Raw genomic sequence first — 22,038 nt, 5'->3', positions numbered from 1 at the left:
AATATTACTTCCATAGTTAAGTCCACAACTCAAAATAACTCTTGCACATATTTAATATCACTTCCTTTCACAATATTTAACATTTCTTTTACACTTTTTTTTATATATATTTTAATATTTCTTAATTTCAAGAAGAAAATTTATGGCTCAGCGCAAAAGTTCAAATTAATTTCCGTTTTGACAACTTCGTTAATATTGGCAATCAGCTGTTGTTTAAAAGATCAGGAACAGGGCGGTTCACATGAATGTATAAATTTTTTTATTTATTTATTTATTTTTATTTTTAATTATTATTTTTCTAGCAATAACTGTATTATTCAATAACACAATTTCACACATTTTTCAATTTTATACGCATTTGCCTAAGCTACGTTAATTAGGACTAACACAGTTGGTTTATTATAATTTTACCGTTTAGTTGCTGTAATATTCTTTATCTTTCCGAAGTTTGTTCGCATTACTAAAATTTCTTTTGTGCTGATTTCACATAGTGAGTTGCTTAAGGTCATATATAAAACGCACACACACACTTTTTTGTCACAAAGAAAATTTAATAAGAACTGTTGGTGTGATTAACATGTATAAGCACTGTCAAACAAAAGAATGCGGAGCAGAAAGTATTCTGCGTGACATTTTAATTACAGGGCATGTTAATAATAGGAAAAATACAGGAACGGAAATAAATAGAGAATTTCACAAGTAAAAATAATTAAGCAATGAAAATTGTTTACATTATGCACCCTGTGAAAATGCACTGATGCTGTTGCGCAGCTGCTATCACTTTTGACGTTTACATTTGAAGGTGAATAGTGCGGAATTATAATTTGAAGTACTATTAATTCAAGATTGTGATATAATGTATAAAGTGCTAAAGAAATTAACATGTATTAACAAATAAATTGTGGAAATAACAACAAGACGGTTGAAAAGCCGTTATGCAACATTTGTATAAGAGGAAAAAGTATCCCAGCTGAAGACAGAAGCCGATTACCACAACTTGCTACGCAGAATTTAGTCGCTTCCATAGTATAACCTGCACCTTTATGATCTGGTAAATCTCAGGAGATCATATAATAAGCTTTAGATTTCATGTTTGTATTGTTAAAAGTGTTTTTACTAATTCTAACTCCTTCAATCAAATACTTACGTTCGTCATCAAAAATCAAGCACTGTCTGAGTTTGATATCCATTTCCGATTTCCGAATCGGAATGTTGTTGCATATTTCGGAAAAAGCACTCCAGTTCTGTCGAAATGTTGAAAAATCTTAAGTCTGCTCGAATATGCTTTATAAGCTCAAACGAATATATGATTACGGCGTGAGTGTGTTAATAAGCAAGAAACAGCCGAAAGTAAAGGAAATTGTACCGGATGTGACTTCTAACGGAAATTCGGATTATCGCTACTCTTGACTAAACTGCTTTGCATTAAAGCGGAAATCAGGAGAAGAGCAGCAGTAATTTCTGACGAAAGTAAATAGTAATTCACACAGATAGGTGAATGTAACTACTTATATCAAGCTTATTTATAAAAAAGTTAAAGTGTTTGAGTAGCATTTTCCTTCACTCGACATAAAAAGCTTTATTTTGCAAAACAAGCCGTGAATGTTAGTGAAACTAAACCATATTTGTGTGCTAACGAGTTATGAGTTTTATTTTCTTTATTTAATGAACCGGGTATATTAAGTTCATTACGAATTTAATAGCACCCAGAAGGAAATGTGGAACGCCTTATAAAGTGTAAACATAAATGATCAATGTAACGAGCTTAGTTGATTTATCCCAGCCCGTATGTTTTTATGTACATACACAAATATAAAAAGTCTCAAATGCAATAAAACAGAAAAATAAAATTACTTTATTAAATGAACTTACATGTGATACAATTCAAAAACTAAATACCAACATGATCCCATTTCAGGTATAGCGCATTCACAACTTTAGGATCGCCACATACGCAGCCTTCTGACGGCTTATGGATACCACGACTTAAGAAGAGAGTAAGAGAGTGGAATGTATAGGTGAGTAAATACAAAGTTTGCACTTTGTCTGTATAACTTCTTATGCTGTAATTCTCAATTTGTTAACCTTTAATTTGATAATACATATGTATATGCACTTAATGTGAGCTTAGCAAAGTGCGAACAGCACACTTTTTATACTACTTCTGCTGTAAGCAAGTATAAAGCTATACAAATTGTATTTATTACATAACGGTACACTCGATCGGCACATCGATCTCACCAAAAACAACCGAAGACCCTTGCCTATCTCCTAGATTTTAAACACAACGCATTTGTATCACAGTCATCTAAAAATAAATAGGAGCAGGAAGGCACGTTGTAATTTTACTCAAAAAAGTTACTTCAAGTTTGTTTCTCTTGTTTTTTAGAATAATGATATTTTCATTCCACTACTATTTATGGAGTACATTTAACAAAAAAATAATAAATCATTAACGAAAGTCATTCCCGTTCCGGTTTTGACGTTGTCTCAATCTCTATTACTAATCTAAAAACAAATAATACTAATAAACTTAAGCTTACTTATCTTGTAAATCAATGATTAGCATTAATCATGACTGGTAATGAGTGTTTAACGTAACAGACGCAAATGAACCTCTAGATGCTATAATTAATAATTAATTATTTGCTATTAAGGGGCAATGTAATGAATACAAAGCTTGTCCGGAAAGTAATTTTCTTCTGTACTTCAGAGCAGCGCGCACCGACTGGATTCGGTAGATTTCAAATACTTTTGTAACCCAGTGCGCAAACTAAGTGTGTCGCTTTCATTGTAAAAATAATATGAACGCAGAAGTCTTTCTAATAAGGACTTTTAGTCGTAAGAGTCGTGGAGAGACGAAACCACTGGTACAAACCGCAGACCAACGAACTTTAGAAGCAGTCGACTTCAGCAACAAGTCTTCTATGAAAGGACGTAAACTGTCCTATTACTCGAAAAGGAGATAACCATCATAACTCGGAATTCGCAACCTGTGATTTTCATCGAAGCTTGGAGAAGAACCAAATGCTTATAGGGCTCTATTGTACACAATTATTGTCAAACTAATCCTAGATAAGATGACCATTCTTTTGGTGAAGAAAATGTGATATTTTATTTTACTATGAAAACTCATTACCTCACAGCTCTGCCGTCATCACGACCAAATAGACCGTAACTCCATTTTTGGCTCCGAGAGACTTATTTTTGGTTTCAGAAGTGAATTAGTCACACAGCAGAAATTTTAGTCGTTTGAGAGTGTTACCATCATATATCCTAACGAAACTTAAATTTTTCATACCGGTTAATGAAATTGGAGAATAGCCGACAATTTTTTCATATCCACATTTGTCCTTTAAATTCTAAATATTTGGTACACCGTTCTTGTAAGATGATATTCTTAAGCTACGAAGTCCATGACAAACGTCTAACCGAACTTCTCTTTTACAATTCTTGAAATTTAGAAAAACTTGTATAACCCTTGAAACCCTCAAATAACACTACACGATTTTATTTTCTCCAAAACCACTTTATTTAAATATCGAGTTGCATACGCACAAATTATATTAGAAAGTCGTAAATGCAATAAACCATAAAAATAAAGTTACTTTATTAAATAAACTTTATATTTGAGTAACCGAATATCAACTTGATGCCATCGTTATTCTTTTGTTTTTAGAAGCAAATCTGTTGGCGTTCACAACATTCCGGATATGGAGCCTTCTCATCCTTAGGATCGCCCCATTCGCAACCTTCTAATGGCGCCTGGGACCCACAACTAAAGAAGAGAGTAGAAATAGCATGGTAAGTAAATGTGAAGTTTACTATATACTATATGTGGTTCAGGAAGTTCGAGCACTATTTTTTCACTATTAGTAAGCAAGTATAGACCGATATAAATAGTCTCTACAACATACGATCTACTCTATGATGTCTCCAATTAAAAAGAACACTATAACTTTGAAGAAGATTTGGCTCACATCAGCCAAAAATACACTTCCATGATGTGTTTCATCCGGTCTTTTTCCATACAGCTTCTGCAGCTAGCATCCGGTAAGATTTTCAACTTTACAGCGTAGATGCCGATTGGGCAAAGGCCCGTTAAAACCCCCACAACTAGTGAGAGGCCAGACAAAGAGGTCAAAGAGTTTCTAAAGATCGCTTTTTATTGGTAGCCCAGCTCTCGCGAAGCCTAGAAGCGTAGCTACCCTGCAGCAAAATATACGAAGAGAATGGAGCACCGATACATTCTCTATCTACCGATAGCAGGGCTAACCTTTGTTAGCCAGTTTTCAGCTACCTGTGATTACGCTACATCCTATCATGCCATTGATAACGAGGCCAGGCGTTCCATAACCAACCCTGATCGCACTTTTCTTAAAGAACGTGTATTCCACAGCATTAAATGTAACGTTACCTTAATCAGTTACAGATAGTCATGAAGTATGAAACTAAAGTGGGAGCTCTTACCATTCTTCGGGATGAAAATAACTCTGGCTCACCTCGCGTCCACCGGATTACATCCCAGTCTTATGCAGTTCGCATAATTTGAGGCCAGACAGTAGCATGATATCTTAACAAGCTACCATATTGCAGTTGCGGTGAGCAGAAGTGTAGCTTCACTGCTGAAGACCCACTTTCTATTTACATCCTTAAGACAATTTACAGGGATGCGGCTCTTTGCGAGGTTACGTATGGCCCGTGACAGCACTTTACTTTTTCGCAGTAGCTTTTAACTTTACTATCTCTCTTAAAATACTAAAATAAATAATTCAGGTAGCTTTGTTCATAAAGAACACTATGGCTGGCAACTCTTTCTCTCTCTTTCGATATCTCTGTCATCTCATTCCCTGTCATCAGTGGTCTAATATCTTGTACTCACCTAGCAATTTCGGCAAGACCCTCTTCATTTTCACAAGTAATTCGCGCACAAATTCCCGATGTTATCGTCACTTCACCTGGTGAGAGAATAACTGTCTCACTGACCGTGCACTTACCGGGATGTGCTAATTGGCAGTTGGAAAAGAAATCACAATAAGAGTAATTTTACTGTTATATCATTTAATTTATATTTATAATTCTACACATTTTTTTTACTCACCATCGTTGTGATAAAAGACGTGCCCTAGTGCGGCCTCGTTTAGCTCTAGACTAGCAATTAATAGCAACCCTGCACATAGCCAACAGATACCGTAATGCATCTTGTCTACTAAGTTCAAGCTTTTCTCGAAGCAAATGCAACGACTGTGCTATGGCGATTATTCGTTGCTCATTTTAAAGGAACGGTGTCTATAAAGAATCTGTCTTGCTTTATATGTATATATAATACATTTACGTAATATTATACATTGTTTACATTAACTCAATGATTAGCATTAATCATGACTGTAAACGAGTTTTTAACGTAACATACTCTAATGAACATCTGCACAGGTGCTGAACTCTGATCGACGATCGCGCATGCAAATTATTTCCACAATGAGCGAGAGGGGTAAATGTTTTGAATGAGTTTTGGATGATTTACTATTTATAGATTATATAAATGATAAATAATTATTTGTGCTTAAGGTGACCTAATTAATATATACACTAGATATTTTAACTACTCGCAAAATGTTAAAATATTATATACATACATATATGTGACCTGGTCTACGGAAAGGGGGCTTAGGTGTCAAAAAATCTATTTTCACTTTTTAGTTGATTCGGATGGAAGATGAGATGCTTTTATTTTTTAACAGCTGTTTCCCAGAAAACTAGTTTTCGCACGTTAGCTCTCTTTTCGTAGACCAGGTCACATATAGTCATGGCTCACATGGCCTGACGAGATTTTAGAGCTATTATAAATAACTTACACTTAAATTTTTGTTGATTCTTTCTGTCCAAATTTGCACCTTCTCTACCATCCATAGAGTTGTAATCAACTATATAGTTGTCCCTAGTGCTGACCCTCAATATTCATGATTTTTAACCACAACCGTGGACCTTAGCCCCATGGTCAGAGTCAGAAAGAGAGAGAGAGAGACGTGTAGAGTTTTAAACAGCAGAAATTGAACCTGCCATATCTTTTAATGATAGTTCTTACAAGACTCCAAAGTGAAATTTCAACCGTGGCTTTTTTGACTTATTAAATATTTTTTATACCGTCAAGAGAGTTTAATATGCCTTCATACCATATAAGGATCGTCGTTTATACATTAAAGCACTCACACTCACATATTCCTTTGGTCTTGGACCGCTTTCGTATTACTTCGGGCCAGGTTTTCCAGGATGCACTTATTGCAGAACAGTTTCTGCGCTCCCTGCATTCAGAGATGCCTACAACTTTGTAGCCGATATCAAGTTGGTTGGCTCACTCTTTATTAACTTGACTATTCCGTGGCCAGAAAGTATGCACTGACTGCATTGTGTCCATGAGCAGTTTCCTTTTACGCGCAAGTGGATCTGTACGTGCCATAAATCTTGATAGCCACATGGTTATATTTGCGGACATTTCGCAGCTTGCTAAACTGGAGCTCAGCACATCAATATGTTATCCACTTGTTACTTAGGTATTTTGTTCTTTGGTTAGTTTCCTAGTGTTTCCTAGTAAGCGAGATCAGCTCAGAGCAAGATCGCGGCCAAGTCACGGCCGTGTTACACCAAACATGTCTGTGTTTGCGTTAGTTTGCCTCCGGCTATTTCGGTATTTCGTGCGGTTATGACGTCGGCGATATCGTTCGCATAACCAATGAAGTGGCTGCCGTCCTGCATTTTGTCGTTTAATATTCTAAAGCAGCTGGCAATCTATAGGTGTATAGGTTTTCAACCGGCTTTCTAGTGCTTCTATCATATTGAGCCATTTTGCGTTATTGAAAGCGTGTCTTATGTGAAGTCTTGTGAGGAGGACTATTGGTGTCTAGCAATTGTTCTTTCGACGGGTTTCCTCAACGCTGCGCACGACGTCTTTAGCGGTTCCGATGTGGGATCTACCTGACCTGAAGACATGTTATCACTCTGTTAAGCCTCGAGCATTGTTCATGGTGGCTTATCTCTCAATAAATCCATTGATTTAAACGATGTATGGGAAGTATTTGTTGTAACCAAATGTCGCCGAGATCACGAGATGCAAATTCAGGTCGGCTCTCCTGGCGCGACAACAGTTGTCATTGACTTCTACGTTCTAACCGGCATCATATTTGAAGAAATATGGATCGATGATACCACTGGCCTACAAACTACACCAAAGTGTGTTTTTTTCTGGATAAAATGGCAGCTCTTGAATCTCCTCAGGTTACTCTTCGTCCCAAATGCCGCCAGTTTGCTTATTTATATACTCATTGAGTCAGAAATGGGCATCATTGCTGTACTAAATTTGGCACAAAAACATCGGATCTTCACTAAACTTTTCGAGAACCCATAGATCGAAGCGATGTTGCTTGGAAAGGGCGATCGGCTTCAATTCTTTCACAAACTGTATTTTTACGATTTCGATTTAAGATCTCGACCTAAAATCGGTCAATTCGTTCTATACGTCGGTCCGAGCGTTGCGAAAAGCGCCGGTTCGACTCTCTCCAGTCTTCGTGTACACTCTCAGTTCTCGATCTCCATATACACGCTTAGCTCGGCTATTGTTTTTTTTACTACATGCTGGACGTAGTCTATTCGGTCGAATATAATTCAATAATGAATGCTGGATCTTAAGATGGGTGAGTGATCTACCGTATTATCCGCTTACCGTACGACTTTCTGACGCTTCCAAGAAGTGAAAAGGTCACTTTCCGAGCAGAAATTTCTCGCGTTTGAAGAAATTATCACAATTATCGCTTAGAAAAACTTGTATGACCTTTAAACCACTCACATAAAAAACTCTATAGAACCCCATTTTTTAAATACCGAGTTCCAAACATACAGTTTCTATTAGAAAGTCGTAAAATGCAATAAGCCAGAAAAATAAAATAACTTTATTAAGTAAACTTTACATTTGAATAAACAAATATCGATGTCATTGTCCTTCCTAAGCACAAATCTGGATGCGTTCACAACATTCCGGATATGGCGCCGTCTTATTCAAAGGAGGGCCCCATATGCAGCCTCCTAACGGCGCCTGGGGAATACAACTAAAGAAGAGAGTAGAAATAGTTATGATTGAATTTGATACTACATGTACTTAATGTGTATTTAGGAAAGTTAGAGCAACAGTCTGTTTTCACTAAGCAAGTATAGACCTATAGAAATTATTTTTTCTACATAACGGTACTCTAAATCTTCATAGTGACCCTAAACTTAAAGAAACAAAAATTTCAGTTAAGCTGGCTCTCAGCTTTTCGGCAACGAAAAATCTCTCCCCGTTCAATAGGTTGTTAACACAAACCTGTCTCTCATAGTCGACAAAACTTAAAGAGAATATTATGAATCGTCCAATATATTGCACTTACCCGGCGATTTGAGCAAGACCGTCTTCATTTTCGCAAGTAATTTTCGCACAAAACTTCGATGTTATCGTCGTTTCACCCGGTGAGAGGATATCTGTCTCACTGGCCGTGCACTTGCCGGGGTGAGCTGATTTTCAGTTGGAGAGAGATAATATAAAATAGTATTACTTTTATATCCTTTTTTTTTATATACAATTGTAGACAAAATATATACAATAATTCACCACTCTTTGTTACCTACCATCGTCGTGATAAGAGACAAGCGACGTCGCGGCCTCTGTTAGCTGTCCGACAGCAAGTAATAGCAACCCTGCGCCTAGCCAAAACTTACCGGAATGCATTTTGTATACTTCGTGTACGCTTTTCTCGAAGCAATTGCAACGACTGAGTTACGACGATGATTCGTCGTTCATTTTAAAGAAACCGGGTATATATAAAATATGTGCCCAGCTGCGTATGACATTGCTATTTAATGTTTGAATTACCTCAATAATCACTTTTAATTGTCATCATTAACAAGTTTTTAACAAATTAGACTCGAGGAAATTGTCTATGCAATGAGCGAGAGGAGTAAATGTTTGAATGAGTTTAGGATGAGCAACTATTTATAGACGCTGTAATTGATAATTAATTATTGGTGCTTAAGGTGACCTAATGAATATAAGTATATAGTATATCGATTTTGGCAAAAAGTACCCGGAAATTTTAAATAGAACCCAAAACATTTTATTATTCATTCATATTTTGTGGCCTTCAAAGTCATCCCTATAATACATTTATGCCCACGATTTCTGTAGTCCTCGAACACTTTTCATAAGCACTTTTAGCGATGGCCTTCAGCTCCTTCAGCGAATTTTTTTTTTTTTTTATCTCTTCGATCGACTTAAAACGGTTTTCATTCCGAGAATTGTTGAATTATTTCCATTTAAAACTCATAAACCCATATCTCATCGGCAGTTATAATGCTCTAAATGAATGTGAAATTGAAATTCGCAGGATCAAGCATATCCAAAGAGACCTGTTTGAGGCACTCTTGTTGAAAAACATTCAGCTTCATCGGGACGAGTTGAGCAAGGCTCATTCGAACGGGCTCGCGAGAGATGTCGAGCTCTCTTGCCATTTCTTTAATACATGCCTGAAGATTTTCACACGATTTCCTTAATTTTTTTTTAAATATTTTTATCAATTGAAGATGTTGAAGGTCATCTAGAGCGGGGCATGTCTTTAATGATCTCTCGACCTGTGCTTGCTCTCAAAATCTCAAGATTCATAACATTTCTATCGAACTTAACTTCAGAGAAATAGGAGAGGCAAAGACAGACAGACAAGCGGAACAAGGAGTTGTAAACTCCAGAGAGAAAGAAATATCCAACGGAATCATCTGCTGTTCTAATAATCCAATTTTGAAATTATTATACTATATTACTTACACCAATTCATTCTTAAACTCGTAAATTAAATTTATTTAAGAAAATACATTAAAATTTATTCGAAAACCAGCATTTACTAATATACGTATCTTATATTATCTAGATCAATATAACTAGCATAAATTCCAATAAAAATAATATATAATCACTTCATTGCTTTAGCATTACATTTAATTTGATGAATACAACTCAAACCATTACAGTCCCTTCGAGACATTGTGTTCTACTCATTTGCAGCATTTTTCGAACTGCGTGAGAACATGCCCCAAATGTGTTTTTCATAATGGCGCGTCTCAGCAGTCAAGCCACCTTCGCAGACCAAGTGGCGAGCGCAACACTCTTGAAAAGGAGCGTCTTTATTCACATAATCGCCCCATTTGCAACCCTCTGGTGGGCCAACAGCGCCACAGCTAAAAATGAGGATGAAAAGAAAATTAATTTTAGAAAAGAGTTTGTATTAAAATATGTTTTGCTTTCTATGAATGTAGATTCTTCGTCAATTCTCTGCTCTTTTATAAAAAATTTAACATGTAAAGCAATAACAAAGTAAGTCTATTAAATTCAAAGTAAGAGCGTGTGTGGAGACGGTGTATATATTAGTGGTATTCTATTCTGTCTATATTTGCTTATGCCAGTATATGTAGCTTACACCAATTGCTCGTTTTTTCAATTTTTATTTTTTTCCGCTGATATTTATTCCAGTTTCTTGTTCGTTTCGTTAATCTCTCCTTTTTGGCAAATCGAAAAAATCTCTAAATTTTTCTAAGCCACCCAGAGGTGTTTATACCAGTTTTATTTAGACTAGTTTATATTTATACCACTTTGAATTTGTACCAGTGTGAATTTATACCAGTTTGTATTTACACGAATTTTAATTTATAGCAGTTTGAATTTATACCAGTTTGTGTTTATACCAGTTTGTATTTGTACCAGTTTGTATTTGAACCACTTTATATTTATACCGGTTTGTATTTGTACCAGTTCGTATTTATACCATTTTGTTTTTCGATTCACTATATTTGATATTCAATTTACTCTCAACATTTTTAACTTTTCGTTTTCTGTGTAATATGAGAGTCTAATTGATTTATACGAGTTGCTTATTTGATCAATTAAATCAAATATTGTCTATTTTGATTCAGTTATGCTGATTTATATCACTTATACCAGTTATTTTCGTAAAAAAAATACTTTCAGAAAAAGCATCTTCACTTTTTTTTTTCTTGGATTTGAAAACGTTCTTGAACCTACCCAAAAATAGTGGCATGGCCTTGCTCACTGCCACAATGAATTTCCGAACAAGAGTTGGGCGATTTCGCTTTCTCACCGGGGGAGAGAATGAGCGTATCACTCACCACGCATTTGCCAGGATGTGCTGTATGTTTTGTAAAATGGTTAAATAAAAATTATATACCAAATTTATAATTACTAGATTTATAATGTTTTAAATTCTAATTGTACACACCATCGCTGTGATAATTAGCGCGTGCCACCCAGGCCTCCGCGAGCGGTCCAGCAGCAAGACATAACAGTCCTATATATAGACAAAAGTTGCCGAAATGCATTTTTTATTGCGTGTGCGCTATCTTACAAGCAATTTCAGCGACTAAGCTGCACAGATCGAATGCAGATCATTTAAACATAACGGCGTCTATATATTTTATATATTCTGTATATATACTTTTAAATGAGACTATATATAAACCTTATCTTAAAACAAAAGTCAATTCTAATAATGACTTTAAGTAAGAGAAAGTAGGCCAGTAGGCTGAATGCTCTCTGAATTACTTTCCGAAAAGCGAGAGTGCGTTAACCGTGCGAATGCGATTAGCTGGTGACAGCTACTTATCAGTGCTGGCAAAATATATGATTTAACTTTCAACGTTGACATTTATATATATGTAGGTATATAATTTTGTGTTTCCATACAAGCGAGTTCATTTCAAATTCAAGGTTTTCTTTCTGGCAAAATGTTCATATTTAAATTTTGAGATCTTTCGGTGGTCTATTCTTATTTCTCATTATTCCTATCAGAATTTGTAATAATTTATAGAATGTTTTAATGTTTTTTTAATTTAAAAATAATACAAAATGCATATTGATAACTTTTATTGTTGAAGTAAGTAAAGGCTGATCCATTTCAAGGTGTCCTAATAAAAAAAAAAAAAAAAAAAAAAAAAAAAAAAAAAAAAAAAAAAAAAAAAAAACACAGAAACTTCAAATTTAATCGGAAATGTTTGTTATCATTCGAAATGTTGGCCGCGGCTGCGTCTACGATGGTCCATCCGTTCAGTCCAATTTTCGATGACGATGGGCCTGATCGCTCAACAAAATTTGGCTCGAAAACGACGGATCTGCTTGGAACTTTGCATGAGCCCATAGAATGAAGCAAGGTCGCTTGGAAAGATCGGGCGGCTTCAGTACTTGCCCAAACTGTAATTCAATTAGATTCTCAGATACGGCTGCTATATTTTCTTCACTGCATGCTGGGTGTGTTCTATTTGGTCGAATATCATCCAATAATGAACTCTGGGTCTCAAAACCCAGTGTTGCGAGAAGTATGCTCTTAGTGAGTAAAGTTGAACGATTTGTAAAGTTATTTAAGCTTAAGTCTTTCCAAGATGAAATGCCAAACCACATTGAACAGAAATAACAAGACAGCTTGCCACGATTAACACGCGCTCTGTAGAAAAATGTTATTGAAAAACTTGACTTGAAAGCTGTATTTTTAATTTGAAAATAATTTTAATAAATTTTGGAAAAAAAGCTAATTTTTTTCTGAAAAATTTTAGACCCGCCTAAAAGAGATGTAAATTTGCTCAAAGTGGCTTTTTTTATGTAAATAATTTTATGCCATTTATGATTTGAACAAAATGTCGGCCAATGGTCACCACGGCTCCTTTGGCATATCTCACCCCGTTTACGCTAATTTTCGATCACCCGGTGCAGCATTTTGGCTGAAATTTCTGTTATAGTGCGCTTTGAAGTCCTTGGACGTTACTTTGAGTTAAAATTCCCCTAGAAAAAATAATCTAGAAGCCTTAAATCTTATGATCTTGGCACCCATTTGACTGGACCATTTCGCGAAATTAACGAGTCGCCAAACTATGCAAGCAATCTGTGCTTGTCTAACAGCATCTAAGACATGAGGTGATGCGCTGTCTTGTTTGAAATAAAGATCGTACGCGTCGATTTCACCGAATTCTGACAAGAAGGTTTGTCAAAATCATCAACGTTCAATTTTTGGGGACGAAATTGCGAAAACTTTACGTCTGGTCCTATTTCGCTATTCCTCAAGGAAATTTTGAAGAAGTTTGCAATAAAAATTTAATTCTTCTATTTCACTTTGCCATAAGTCGTAAAAGTAATAAAAAAAATTTTTCAAAAATCCATATAAACATATAAAATGTAAATAATATAATATTATTGAAAATAACTGCCCGCCCACGCTTCTCATCTTTTTCATTGGCGCTGGCAGCGCTTTGACTCATCTGCTCACCGGCTCCATCACACAAACACACTCTCTCTAGATAGGGTTGCCAATCAGCATACCAGATAGCTTCAAAGAATTTTATATTAATATTGTACAGAACACACAACCTTTGAATAATAGTATTTTTAAGCCAAAGTTATTGCCTAACTATGGACGGTATATCTCCGCACCAACTCCATCGTCCATTTTCGAGCCATCCGTATAAATTTTTAGAGTGCTTCGCGAAGCTAACATACCTCTAAATGTAAATTCTCCTGCAGCCAGCAGCCGTCTTGCCGAATTTATTGCGCCGCCGTTGGAATTGTTCTTAAAGCTCCCGTTGTGCAGCGAGCCTCTGAACAATTTCCATTGGCTTCCGGTATAAAGCATTGCTAGCTTTTCACACTTTTTCTTCCACGCTTCATGAATACCCCAAGATACTTAGTGCTGTCCTTGAGACAGAGTTGTGTCCCATTTATCTCCATAGAGAATTTGTTGAATATGGGCATGAAATATTATAAACTGCATTATCTAAGATTTTTCAGAAAACAAAAGAGAGACGCGAACTGAGAATATGACTGATTTTTATTGTTTGATTCAGAAGCCGAATAGCGAAGATCTAATTTTGTATCAATTAAATATTAAAAAATTAAATATTTCTGGTAAATGAATAGCGCCACATGGATGTTATATGTTCGATCTGTATGTCCACACGATCTATAAGTCGTACGCCAAAGTCCCGATTCTTTATCAATATTTTATATCGGTAATTTGTATAACCTAGGGTATTTCCAAGGTATTTTATTTTAACTTCTTGGCAACCCTGCTATATTACTCACAGTACTCACAACCCGCTATGCAGCACAGCTACATATAGTTTTTACCAATTGCGGTTGATGTTTCTTGTTTGTCTTGCTGTATTTGCACATTCTTGGCAGTAGAGAGAGCCAAATTGGACTTTTTTAAATTATGCTCAATCTGGCTGCTTTTAGTCACTTTCAGCGCGTAATTAGCGTTGCATTTAATTTGTGATAGATCGCATAATGTGCTGGCAGTTGAAAACTTTACTGTTTCTTACGGCGCTACTCTGTCTCGGTGGTGTGGAACAGGTGGCAGCATGGATGGCGTTCGAAAATTATCATAATCCCTGTGAGTCTAGCAGCTACTATACTTTTCACAGTAATTGCTGATATATTTTCCTCTATAGCGCATGCCGGCAAATGCACCATCAGTGAAACAATCGTCATTGCGCCGGGCGAGAAAGTGAAATCTCCGGACACGTGCGCCGAAATACATTGCGGCAATGAAAACGGTGACGCCACGATCACTGGGTAAGTGTGATGATTAATTTTAGCTGTTTATCTAATCTGTTGTTTTGGATATACATATGTTTATATATATATATTTTTTTTTTTTTTTTGCTGCTGTTTTCATTTTTATGTTTAGTTGCATTTCGATTGGCGCTCCAGATGGCTGCGAATGGGGCGATTATGTGAACGAAAACGCTGACTTCCCGGCGTGTTGCGCTCAATATTTGAACTGTGTTGGCGGTTTGAACAATGAAACACAAAGTTACCAAGAAAATATTTGGGCTATGTTTTTGCCAGATTTGAAAATGTCCGGTCTAGAGGGCGCTGCTGAAGCGAAAGGGCAGTGAAATAAATGGCACCAACGTTAAAAGAATTAAAAGAAAATTATGCTTAAGTTTAATTAATAATTGTTAACTAATTTTATTAACACACCCAAAATGACCTATAATTTAAAAATATAAATTTTTGAACACTTATCATATGTGCATATTAATCATGAAAACCTACATACATATAATTCTGAAAGCGCGGAAAAAGTTGAAAGCACTGATTAGAATTACCAGAATTATAAGTCGGTATGCGTTTCTGTTACTTAAACTGAACAGTCGTCAGATGGGACACATTACGAAAATCGTAGAGATATAAAAAAACGAGCACTTTTTGATCACGTCCCGTTCCATATATAAAATTCACGATTTTAAAAATGTCTGTATATAATAATATAAGCCTATAAAGAACTGTCAAAAGGCAAATACATACTGAAATACATATATGTGACCTGGTCTACGGAAAGGGCGCTTAGGTGTCAAAAAATCAATTTTCACTTTTTAGTTGATTTTTTTAGTTGTTTATTTTTAACAGCTGTTTCCCAGAAAACTAGTTTTCGCATGTTAGCTCCCTTTTCGTACACCAGGTCACATATGTATATCTGCAAGAAGATTAGCCCAACAGAATTGGTGTGATGTAAAATCATATGATGTGCTATTTTGTGATGTGATTTTGTCTTCTGGCGACATTTAATTAGTAGTTTAATTAATATGAGCTACGGTTGGTTTGCCTAAAGCAGATAAGAACAATAACACATATTTATATATACATTTATATACACATTTACATATATATTTTATTAAATTATTTTGATTGATCTTTGGTATTAATTATTAAACTATTTATGTGATCCACCCTGTTCTAGATTTATAACTTTGAAGGCATCGTAACACTCTGTAACGAGAACGTTTACGTGCAATGTTTTACGTTATTCACAAAAAGCTGAGCGGCAAAACAGCTGCGTACAAGTTCTGTCAAAAAATTTTTCTAATTTTTCCAATTTGTTTGTTGCTGATTATTAATACACCGAAGTAGTTTACAAAAATAAATACAAAATGCTGTTGCTGGTATGCACGCTACTATGCATGTTAACACAAATAACTAGTCAGGAGGTAAGTGTGCTGCTAACTTAATAAAATAAATTTTTTCTAACGGTAAAAATGGTGCACCCGTAGGCCGGTAACCAGCTACCTGAAAAATATGTGGAATCCGTGCAACGTTCAACACACACCAACAACTGGGCGGTGCTCGTCGATGCATCACGCTTTTGGTTCAACTACCGGCACGTGGCTAACGTGCTGAGCATTTATCGTTCGGTGAAGCGACTTGGCATACCCGACTCACAAATCATACTAATGTTGGCTGATGATATGGCTTGCAATGCGCGCAATCCACGTCCTGGTCAGGTGTATAATAATGCAAAACAACACATAAATGTGTATGGTGATGATGTGGAAGTGGATTATCGTGGTTATGAAGTGACGGTGGAAAATTTCGTACGCCTGCTGACAGGGCGTACACAAAATGGTACGGCACGCTCGAAGAAGCTGCTAACCGATGCGGGTAGTAATGTGCTAATCTACCTGACCGGCCATGGCGGTGATGGTTTTCTCAAATTTCAAGATTCCGAAGAGATTACTAGTCAAGAATTAGCCGATGCGGTTGAGCAAATGTGGGAGAAGAAACGGTAAGTGGACAAGTATATATGTATATATTATTTCTGGTGGTGATATATAGTTATATATAAAAATATTTTTCAATAAGCATTTATAATATTTTTGCAGTTATAATGAGCTCTTCTTCATGGTTGATACTTGTCAAGCCGCTTCCTTGTACGAAAAATTCACCTCACCGAATGTTTTGGCCGTAGCAAGTAGTTTGGTGGGTGAAGATTCGCTATCGGTGAGTTTATACCTCAGCAGTTTTTAAAATAGAACGCTTAAATTATATTGTACAAGTTTTTTTTGAAGTTGTAACTAACCTAACTTTTTGTTATTTAATAATCATTATTTTTCATAATTCAGCATCACGTTGACCAGTCCATTGGCGTTTATATGATAGATCGCTACACTTATTATGCTTTAGAGTTTCTCGAACGCGTACAACCAAATAGTAAAAAGACAATGGGCGAATTCGTAAGTCAAAACCTCTTTACAAATAAATTTCATATACATACAATTTTTTTCGTTCTTTCAGCTGCAAGTTTGTCCCAAACGCGTTTGTATTTCCACTGTTGGTGTGCGTAAAGATCTCTACAGACGCGATCCCAATAAAGTACCCATTACCGACTTTTTTGGTTCAATACGCCCCACACAAATTTCAACTGGACGTGTCAATATTACGCTAGAAGATGAAGAGTGAGTATTTTATACTACTTTTAAGGTTTTATTAACTCTAATTAATTTTTTTATATTGTTTTGTAGAGATTTCATCAACGCCGCTATTGCCGCTGAGGAGGAGGCGGCAAAACGTAGCACATTTAAAGTCGAATTTCCATCGCAATTTCCTACTGAATTATTCAAATAAAATGTGCTCATACATGTTTTAGACTGAAAAGTATTACATAACTCTACGCTGCTTATTTAAAATATAGTCGACATATTTTTAAGACATTTTGGCAATATATACAAAATTCGCACGCACGGCACAAGCTAAAAGTATGCACTTTAATATTATTATTTTTTTTTTATATATATATATATATTAATTTTTACTTTTGCTTATTTAGAATTGAGTCAAAAATTCCATTTACAATAAAACGGAGTTTCAAACAGTTATATGAAAAAGTAATTAAGCTGCATGCAGTGATTGAATGAGTGCAAAATCTTTGTATGTAAGTTTACTATTTTTCATTTTTAAAAAGTAGTGTGTTGATATTTGTTGTGTGAATGTTATTTAATTATAGTCTGACTCAGGTATATTAAGTTTGCCCTGAAATTTATAAACCCCAGAAAAAAAACGTCGGAAGACCCTATAAAAATATATGTAAAATGTCAGCTTGACTAATCATGTCCATCTGTATATACGCGACCTGGTTTCTGAAATCTTGAGATTCAATCCGATGTCGTACTCGATTCTCAAAACCTGCTCATTTGTCGGAACCTCGGATATCGAACCTCTATAACATATAGCTACCATACAAACTGGCCGAATCGAAATCAAGTTCTTATAGGGAAGATTTTATGTTAGTGGAGAGTATGTATTTTTTTTGTTTCGAAGAAAAAATAATGAGTTATTGTAGTTGGTTAAAATTATGCTTAACTACTTAATTAGGCTTGTTTCGGGCTGTTCCGACGACACTCGGGTCTACGTAACCGGAACACACCCGGATTTTTTATCCACCCAAAATTGTCAACTCCACAGAACTCTGCTACCACAATAACTACAAGCTTGTTTCGGGCATATTTAATATATATGCTCTGAAAACTCCTCGTATACCACTATTCCCACCAATTCCCAATCGAATTCGAAATTTCTCATATCGATTCATTAACAGTTGTCGGTATAAGATCGAACTAGCACTATCCATTTTATATAAGACTCATAAACTCACTAGTCTGATAACGGTTTAATTTCGGTCTAACCTCGTCCAGCCAGCTCAAGCTTTTTGATACTTGAGACAGAAAACATTACTGAATTCGAGGCATGATGTCGAGTTGATAGTCCTTGGCCGGTTAAAAACCGGGTCCGTATATTTTCCCCTTATTATTTTCAATGACACTACTCTTTATTCTTCTCAAATGCAGTCTTCAAATAATTTCCAACTCATTTGAGAGACCTAATTCGGGATAAAGCCTCTAAATAATGAAATAGCATGAAAATTCGAAATATACTGGCCCAGTTTAGGTTCTTGTCAGCAGAAAAGTTCCCTGAATTAGTTTAGAGGATATTGCTGAATTGGCCGTCTTTGGTCGGATAAAAATCCAGTTCTTTTGAGGTTACGTAAACCCAATAGTCGTGTGAACGAATTAGTCGTCATTTATTGTGACCCAGGCCACGAACAGCCGTTTTTACCACTACTTTCTTTTCGATATTTTCCATTTCAAGTCACAAGTCATTTACACGAATAAAGTTAATGAAGAGTTTGGTTATCCTTCGTGTCTAGTGGTCTTTGTCACTATTAAGATCATCTTGTAAAAGTTGATTCGCGTAAACTTGATATGCCGGGTTGTTATACGGTGTCCTTTGCTGTTTGTAGGGTTCCTCGTATTTCGCTTGAGCTCTTCTGCTAGACCTTTTTTGTTCAACTTCGCATTATTTTACATCAGTGAGGTTTTGAATATAATCGCCGATGCTTTGAATAACCAGGTTCAGTCTTCTAAGTGTCCTTTGTTGGAAATTAGTTCATATTTTTAGAGCTGTTTGGAGCATATTTGATTGAGAAGTCCCTTATAACGCTTGTTTTCTAGAAGATCGCTGTTGTCTTTGTAGGGGCAGTAAGCCTCCATGAAAGTAATTTGAAGCAATGTTGTCGAGTTGACAGTCCCCGAGCGAAAAAAAAAAATCAGCTTATATTCCCGTCACACGAACCCAACATTTGTCCCTTGATTCTACCCTGGAGAGTACTGATCTCGCATTTATTATACCCTGAACAGGGTATATTAAGTTTGCCAAGAAGTTTTTAAAACTCCGAAGGTCGTAGACCCTAATGGTAAGGTTCAGAGAAGTTGTCATCGAGTTTATCCAACGGTATGCCCAGAAAATGTGCTGTTTCGACGAGTTCTTACCATAGGAAGAGGGGTCAAATGTGTTGAGTTAGTTGGATAAGCAAAGAATTAGAGTCATGCTGGACATATGTGTATTTGATCTGTTAGGGTCGATTCTAAATAAATAAGAATTTAACCTGCTAAAAAGTACAGAACGATACTCTCTTGCGTAGCTCGATTCTCGCGGCAAATCGAGCTTGTCGACTCCATTGGGTTGGGTTGGAGTCGGAATGGCGGTTTGTGAACGTCTGAAGTTTGTTGCATCCAAAGTCTGGTCGGCATATTGTTTTATGTCGTCGACGTAGGTAAGGGCAGACCTCTTGATGTTCCTAGGAAGAACGTTTCTACGAAAACATCCCATCAGAAACTGCTTGGAGAGGAGTTGATTATGCTCCTTAACTAAGAACAAACGTGCCTTACTTTGTTGATGTTCGATCCGAGACATCAAAATGCATTCCGTTATAGTCCGGAGTGCAGTGTGCTGGAAAGTTTGAAGCTTCGTCGTCTTCGTTTCACTGCATCAACGTGACCACATTGGTGCGGCGTTGTTAAAGACCGGCCGGCCGATTGCCTTATATGCTGCCAACAACCTTTCGTAACTCTTGTTCCACTCCCTGTGTGTCTTAAGGCATTGGCCGGATAAAATTCGGTTCATTCCGTAAACGTGGAATGGAACGGCTGTCGTGGGAATGGACTCACTTAACACTCATTTCCCTCGGGTCTAAACCCGTCGAAACAGCCTGTTTTCGGAACACACATTTAAGGGAATTCGCTGACAATTCATTTTTTCTTGAACCAACTGGTTTTGACATTCGCTAGAAGAACAAAAATCGTTAAACGAGCTTGTAAAGCAAGCTCAAAAGAGCTGTGTCCTTGGGTCTTTTCGTCTCTCTTGACTTCGTGATTTTGTAAATAAAAACGAAAATATTTTCCATTTACTTTAACATTATTTTATAAACTTTATTTAGGAAAGTGTGAGGTTATGTAACAACAAAAAAAAAATTAAAAATAAAACTTAAAACTATAACAAAAAAATTAAAAAATTAACAACGTGTATGACATAAACAAAACAAAAAATAAAAAAATGAAATAAAAAAATTATGGAAAAATAAAAAATTATATGAAAATAAAAATTTAATGCGCAAAAAACTCAAACTAATAAAGTGCAAATAAAAAATCAAAACAAGAGTGCGAAATAAACGATAAAAAATAAATAAAAACCCAACACCAAATTATGCGCTATGAACCCGACAATAATAAATAATAAAGATGAGTGAAGAAAAACAAAAAAATAAATAAAAAATAAAAATTAAATAATTTCAAAATTTCTTAAATTATTATACTAAAGTGACTGGCGACTGCGCAGTTGTACGCCGCCACGGAAGTCACCACAAAGAATGGCAGGGATATGCTGGTTCTCTGGCCGGCAGCGCTGAGCCAGACGGGGCTGGGCTCGTTGCAAAGCAGCCGAAGCTGGCGGCCGGTATTGCACGTTGTACTTTAAAAGATGAGCGTGTGACTAAATGGATGCTGCTTTGCATGTGGATGTGTGTGTGTGTGTGAAGTGTATGTGACGTGTGGCGCCGAACAAGGCGAGGCGTGTTTGTGACTCGACGCACACCTCAACGGCAATGAGGAAGCAAATGGCTAAATGACTATGATGACACTATGTAATTGCCGATGAAGAGGCATGATAAATACGAAGTATAAAATATGACGTTGCAGGAGGTATGCCGTGGCTGGTGGTTGTGGTTACGATGATCTTGTACGCGTTGGGTAAAGCCCTATTTATATGTGTGTATGTGTGTAATAAGTGGATGATCTGTTTTCCGCTACATTTTCTTGTTCTATTCGTATGCTTCTTTTCATCGTTTTTGAAGTTGTTGTTGGTTCAGCCGCATTCTTCACGCTTAAATGCTGCGTGTGCAGTCGTAGGCGCGTTCACAGCAGTCCGGATAGGGCCGGTTGGCGTTGACGAAATCACGTTGCTTGCAGCCTTTAGGTGGCGCCACAGCAGGACAGCTGTTGGTATGAAATGGAATTTTTTGTTTTCGCATAAGCATTCATATATTTTTTGGATTTGTCAGTGTGACTAAAATATTGCATGCGTTTATTTCCGCAAAAATAAGCCGATTACTCACATTGTGAATTCCACATTGCCATTGTCCAAGCACTCGATGTTGGCGCAGGGGTTGTTCGGCGCCTTGCCGCTTTGGCCGGGCGAGAGTATGAGGTCGCTGCTGATGTAGCATTTGCCGGGGTAGGCTGTGGGGAGGAAGAAAGGCGTTAAATTATTTTTTCGTAGGTTTCTTTTTTTTAATATTAATTTTCATAAGGAAATGTTTAAGAGTATGTATATAAAATTAAAATAATTTTAAT

The 22,038-nt window shown here is 36.3% G+C and overlaps 6 protein-coding genes across 6 annotated transcripts in view; 2 read left to right on the top strand and 4 right to left on the bottom strand.

Moving 5' to 3' along the window:
• Positions 1–3,508: 3,508 nt before the first annotated feature.
• On the bottom strand, positions 3,509–5,262 carry LOC108972429. Its single transcript, XM_018938989.1, has 3 exons — positions 5,102–5,262; positions 4,883–5,006; positions 3,509–3,778 (listed from the first exon to the last, which is right to left on the bottom strand). The coding sequence occupies exons 1-3, from the start codon at positions 5,199–5,201 to the stop codon at positions 3,676–3,678; spliced, it is 327 nt and encodes a 108-aa protein (XP_018794534.1). The 5' UTR covers positions 5,202–5,262; the 3' UTR covers positions 3,509–3,675.
• A 2,653-nt stretch (positions 5,263–7,915) lies between these two features.
• On the bottom strand, positions 7,916–8,818 carry LOC108972428. Its single transcript, XM_018938988.1, has 3 exons — positions 8,656–8,818; positions 8,418–8,541; positions 7,916–8,099 (listed from the first exon to the last, which is right to left on the bottom strand). The coding sequence occupies exons 1-3, from the start codon at positions 8,753–8,755 to the stop codon at positions 7,997–7,999; spliced, it is 327 nt and encodes a 108-aa protein (XP_018794533.1). The 5' UTR covers positions 8,756–8,818; the 3' UTR covers positions 7,916–7,996.
• Positions 8,819–9,898: 1,080 nt separating this feature from the next.
• Positions 9,899–11,479, bottom strand: LOC108972426. Its single transcript, XM_018938986.1, has 3 exons — positions 11,310–11,479; positions 11,096–11,219; positions 9,899–10,254 (listed from the first exon to the last, which is right to left on the bottom strand). The coding sequence occupies exons 1-3, from the start codon at positions 11,407–11,409 to the stop codon at positions 10,068–10,070; spliced, it is 411 nt and encodes a 136-aa protein (XP_018794531.1). The 5' UTR covers positions 11,410–11,479; the 3' UTR covers positions 9,899–10,067.
• Positions 11,480–14,323: 2,844 nt separating this feature from the next.
• Positions 14,324–15,062, top strand: LOC108972425. The gene is made up of 3 exons (XM_018938985.1): positions 14,324–14,465; positions 14,524–14,647; positions 14,763–15,062. Exons 1-3 carry the CDS (start codon positions 14,360–14,362, stop codon positions 14,971–14,973), a joined length of 441 nt encoding a protein of 146 aa, XP_018794530.1. The 5' UTR covers positions 14,324–14,359; the 3' UTR covers positions 14,974–15,062.
• Positions 15,063–15,872: 810 nt separating this feature from the next.
• On the top strand, positions 15,873–17,520 carry LOC108972424 (putative GPI-anchor transamidase). The gene is made up of 6 exons (XM_018938984.1): positions 15,873–16,065; positions 16,129–16,640; positions 16,738–16,855; positions 16,978–17,088; positions 17,150–17,310; positions 17,377–17,520. The coding sequence occupies exons 1-6, from the start codon at positions 16,009–16,011 to the stop codon at positions 17,477–17,479; spliced, it is 1,062 nt and encodes a 353-aa protein (XP_018794529.1). The 5' UTR covers positions 15,873–16,008; the 3' UTR covers positions 17,480–17,520.
• Positions 17,521–20,935: 3,415 nt separating this feature from the next.
• LOC108972427 overlaps positions 20,936–22,038 on the bottom strand; it is a 3,151-nt gene continuing 2,048 nt past the window's right edge. The window contains exons 2-3 of the mRNA XM_018938987.1: positions 21,801–21,924; positions 20,936–21,681 (exon numbers count right to left, since the gene is read on the bottom strand). Of these exons, the coding sequence (XP_018794532.1) occupies positions 21,570–21,681; positions 21,801–21,924 (236 nt within the window). The 3' untranslated portion in view covers positions 20,936–21,569. The remainder of the gene's footprint in view (positions 21,682–21,800; positions 21,925–22,038) is intronic.

Source organism: Bactrocera latifrons, unplaced genomic scaffold (genome assembly GCF_001853355.1).
Source record: "Bactrocera latifrons isolate USDA-ARS-PBARC rearing strain unplaced genomic scaffold, ASM185335v1 scaffold_4, whole genome shotgun sequence".
Taxonomy (NCBI): domain Eukaryota; kingdom Metazoa; phylum Arthropoda; class Insecta; order Diptera; family Tephritidae; genus Bactrocera; species Bactrocera latifrons.
This window is presented reverse-complemented; position numbering and strand designations above follow the sequence as displayed.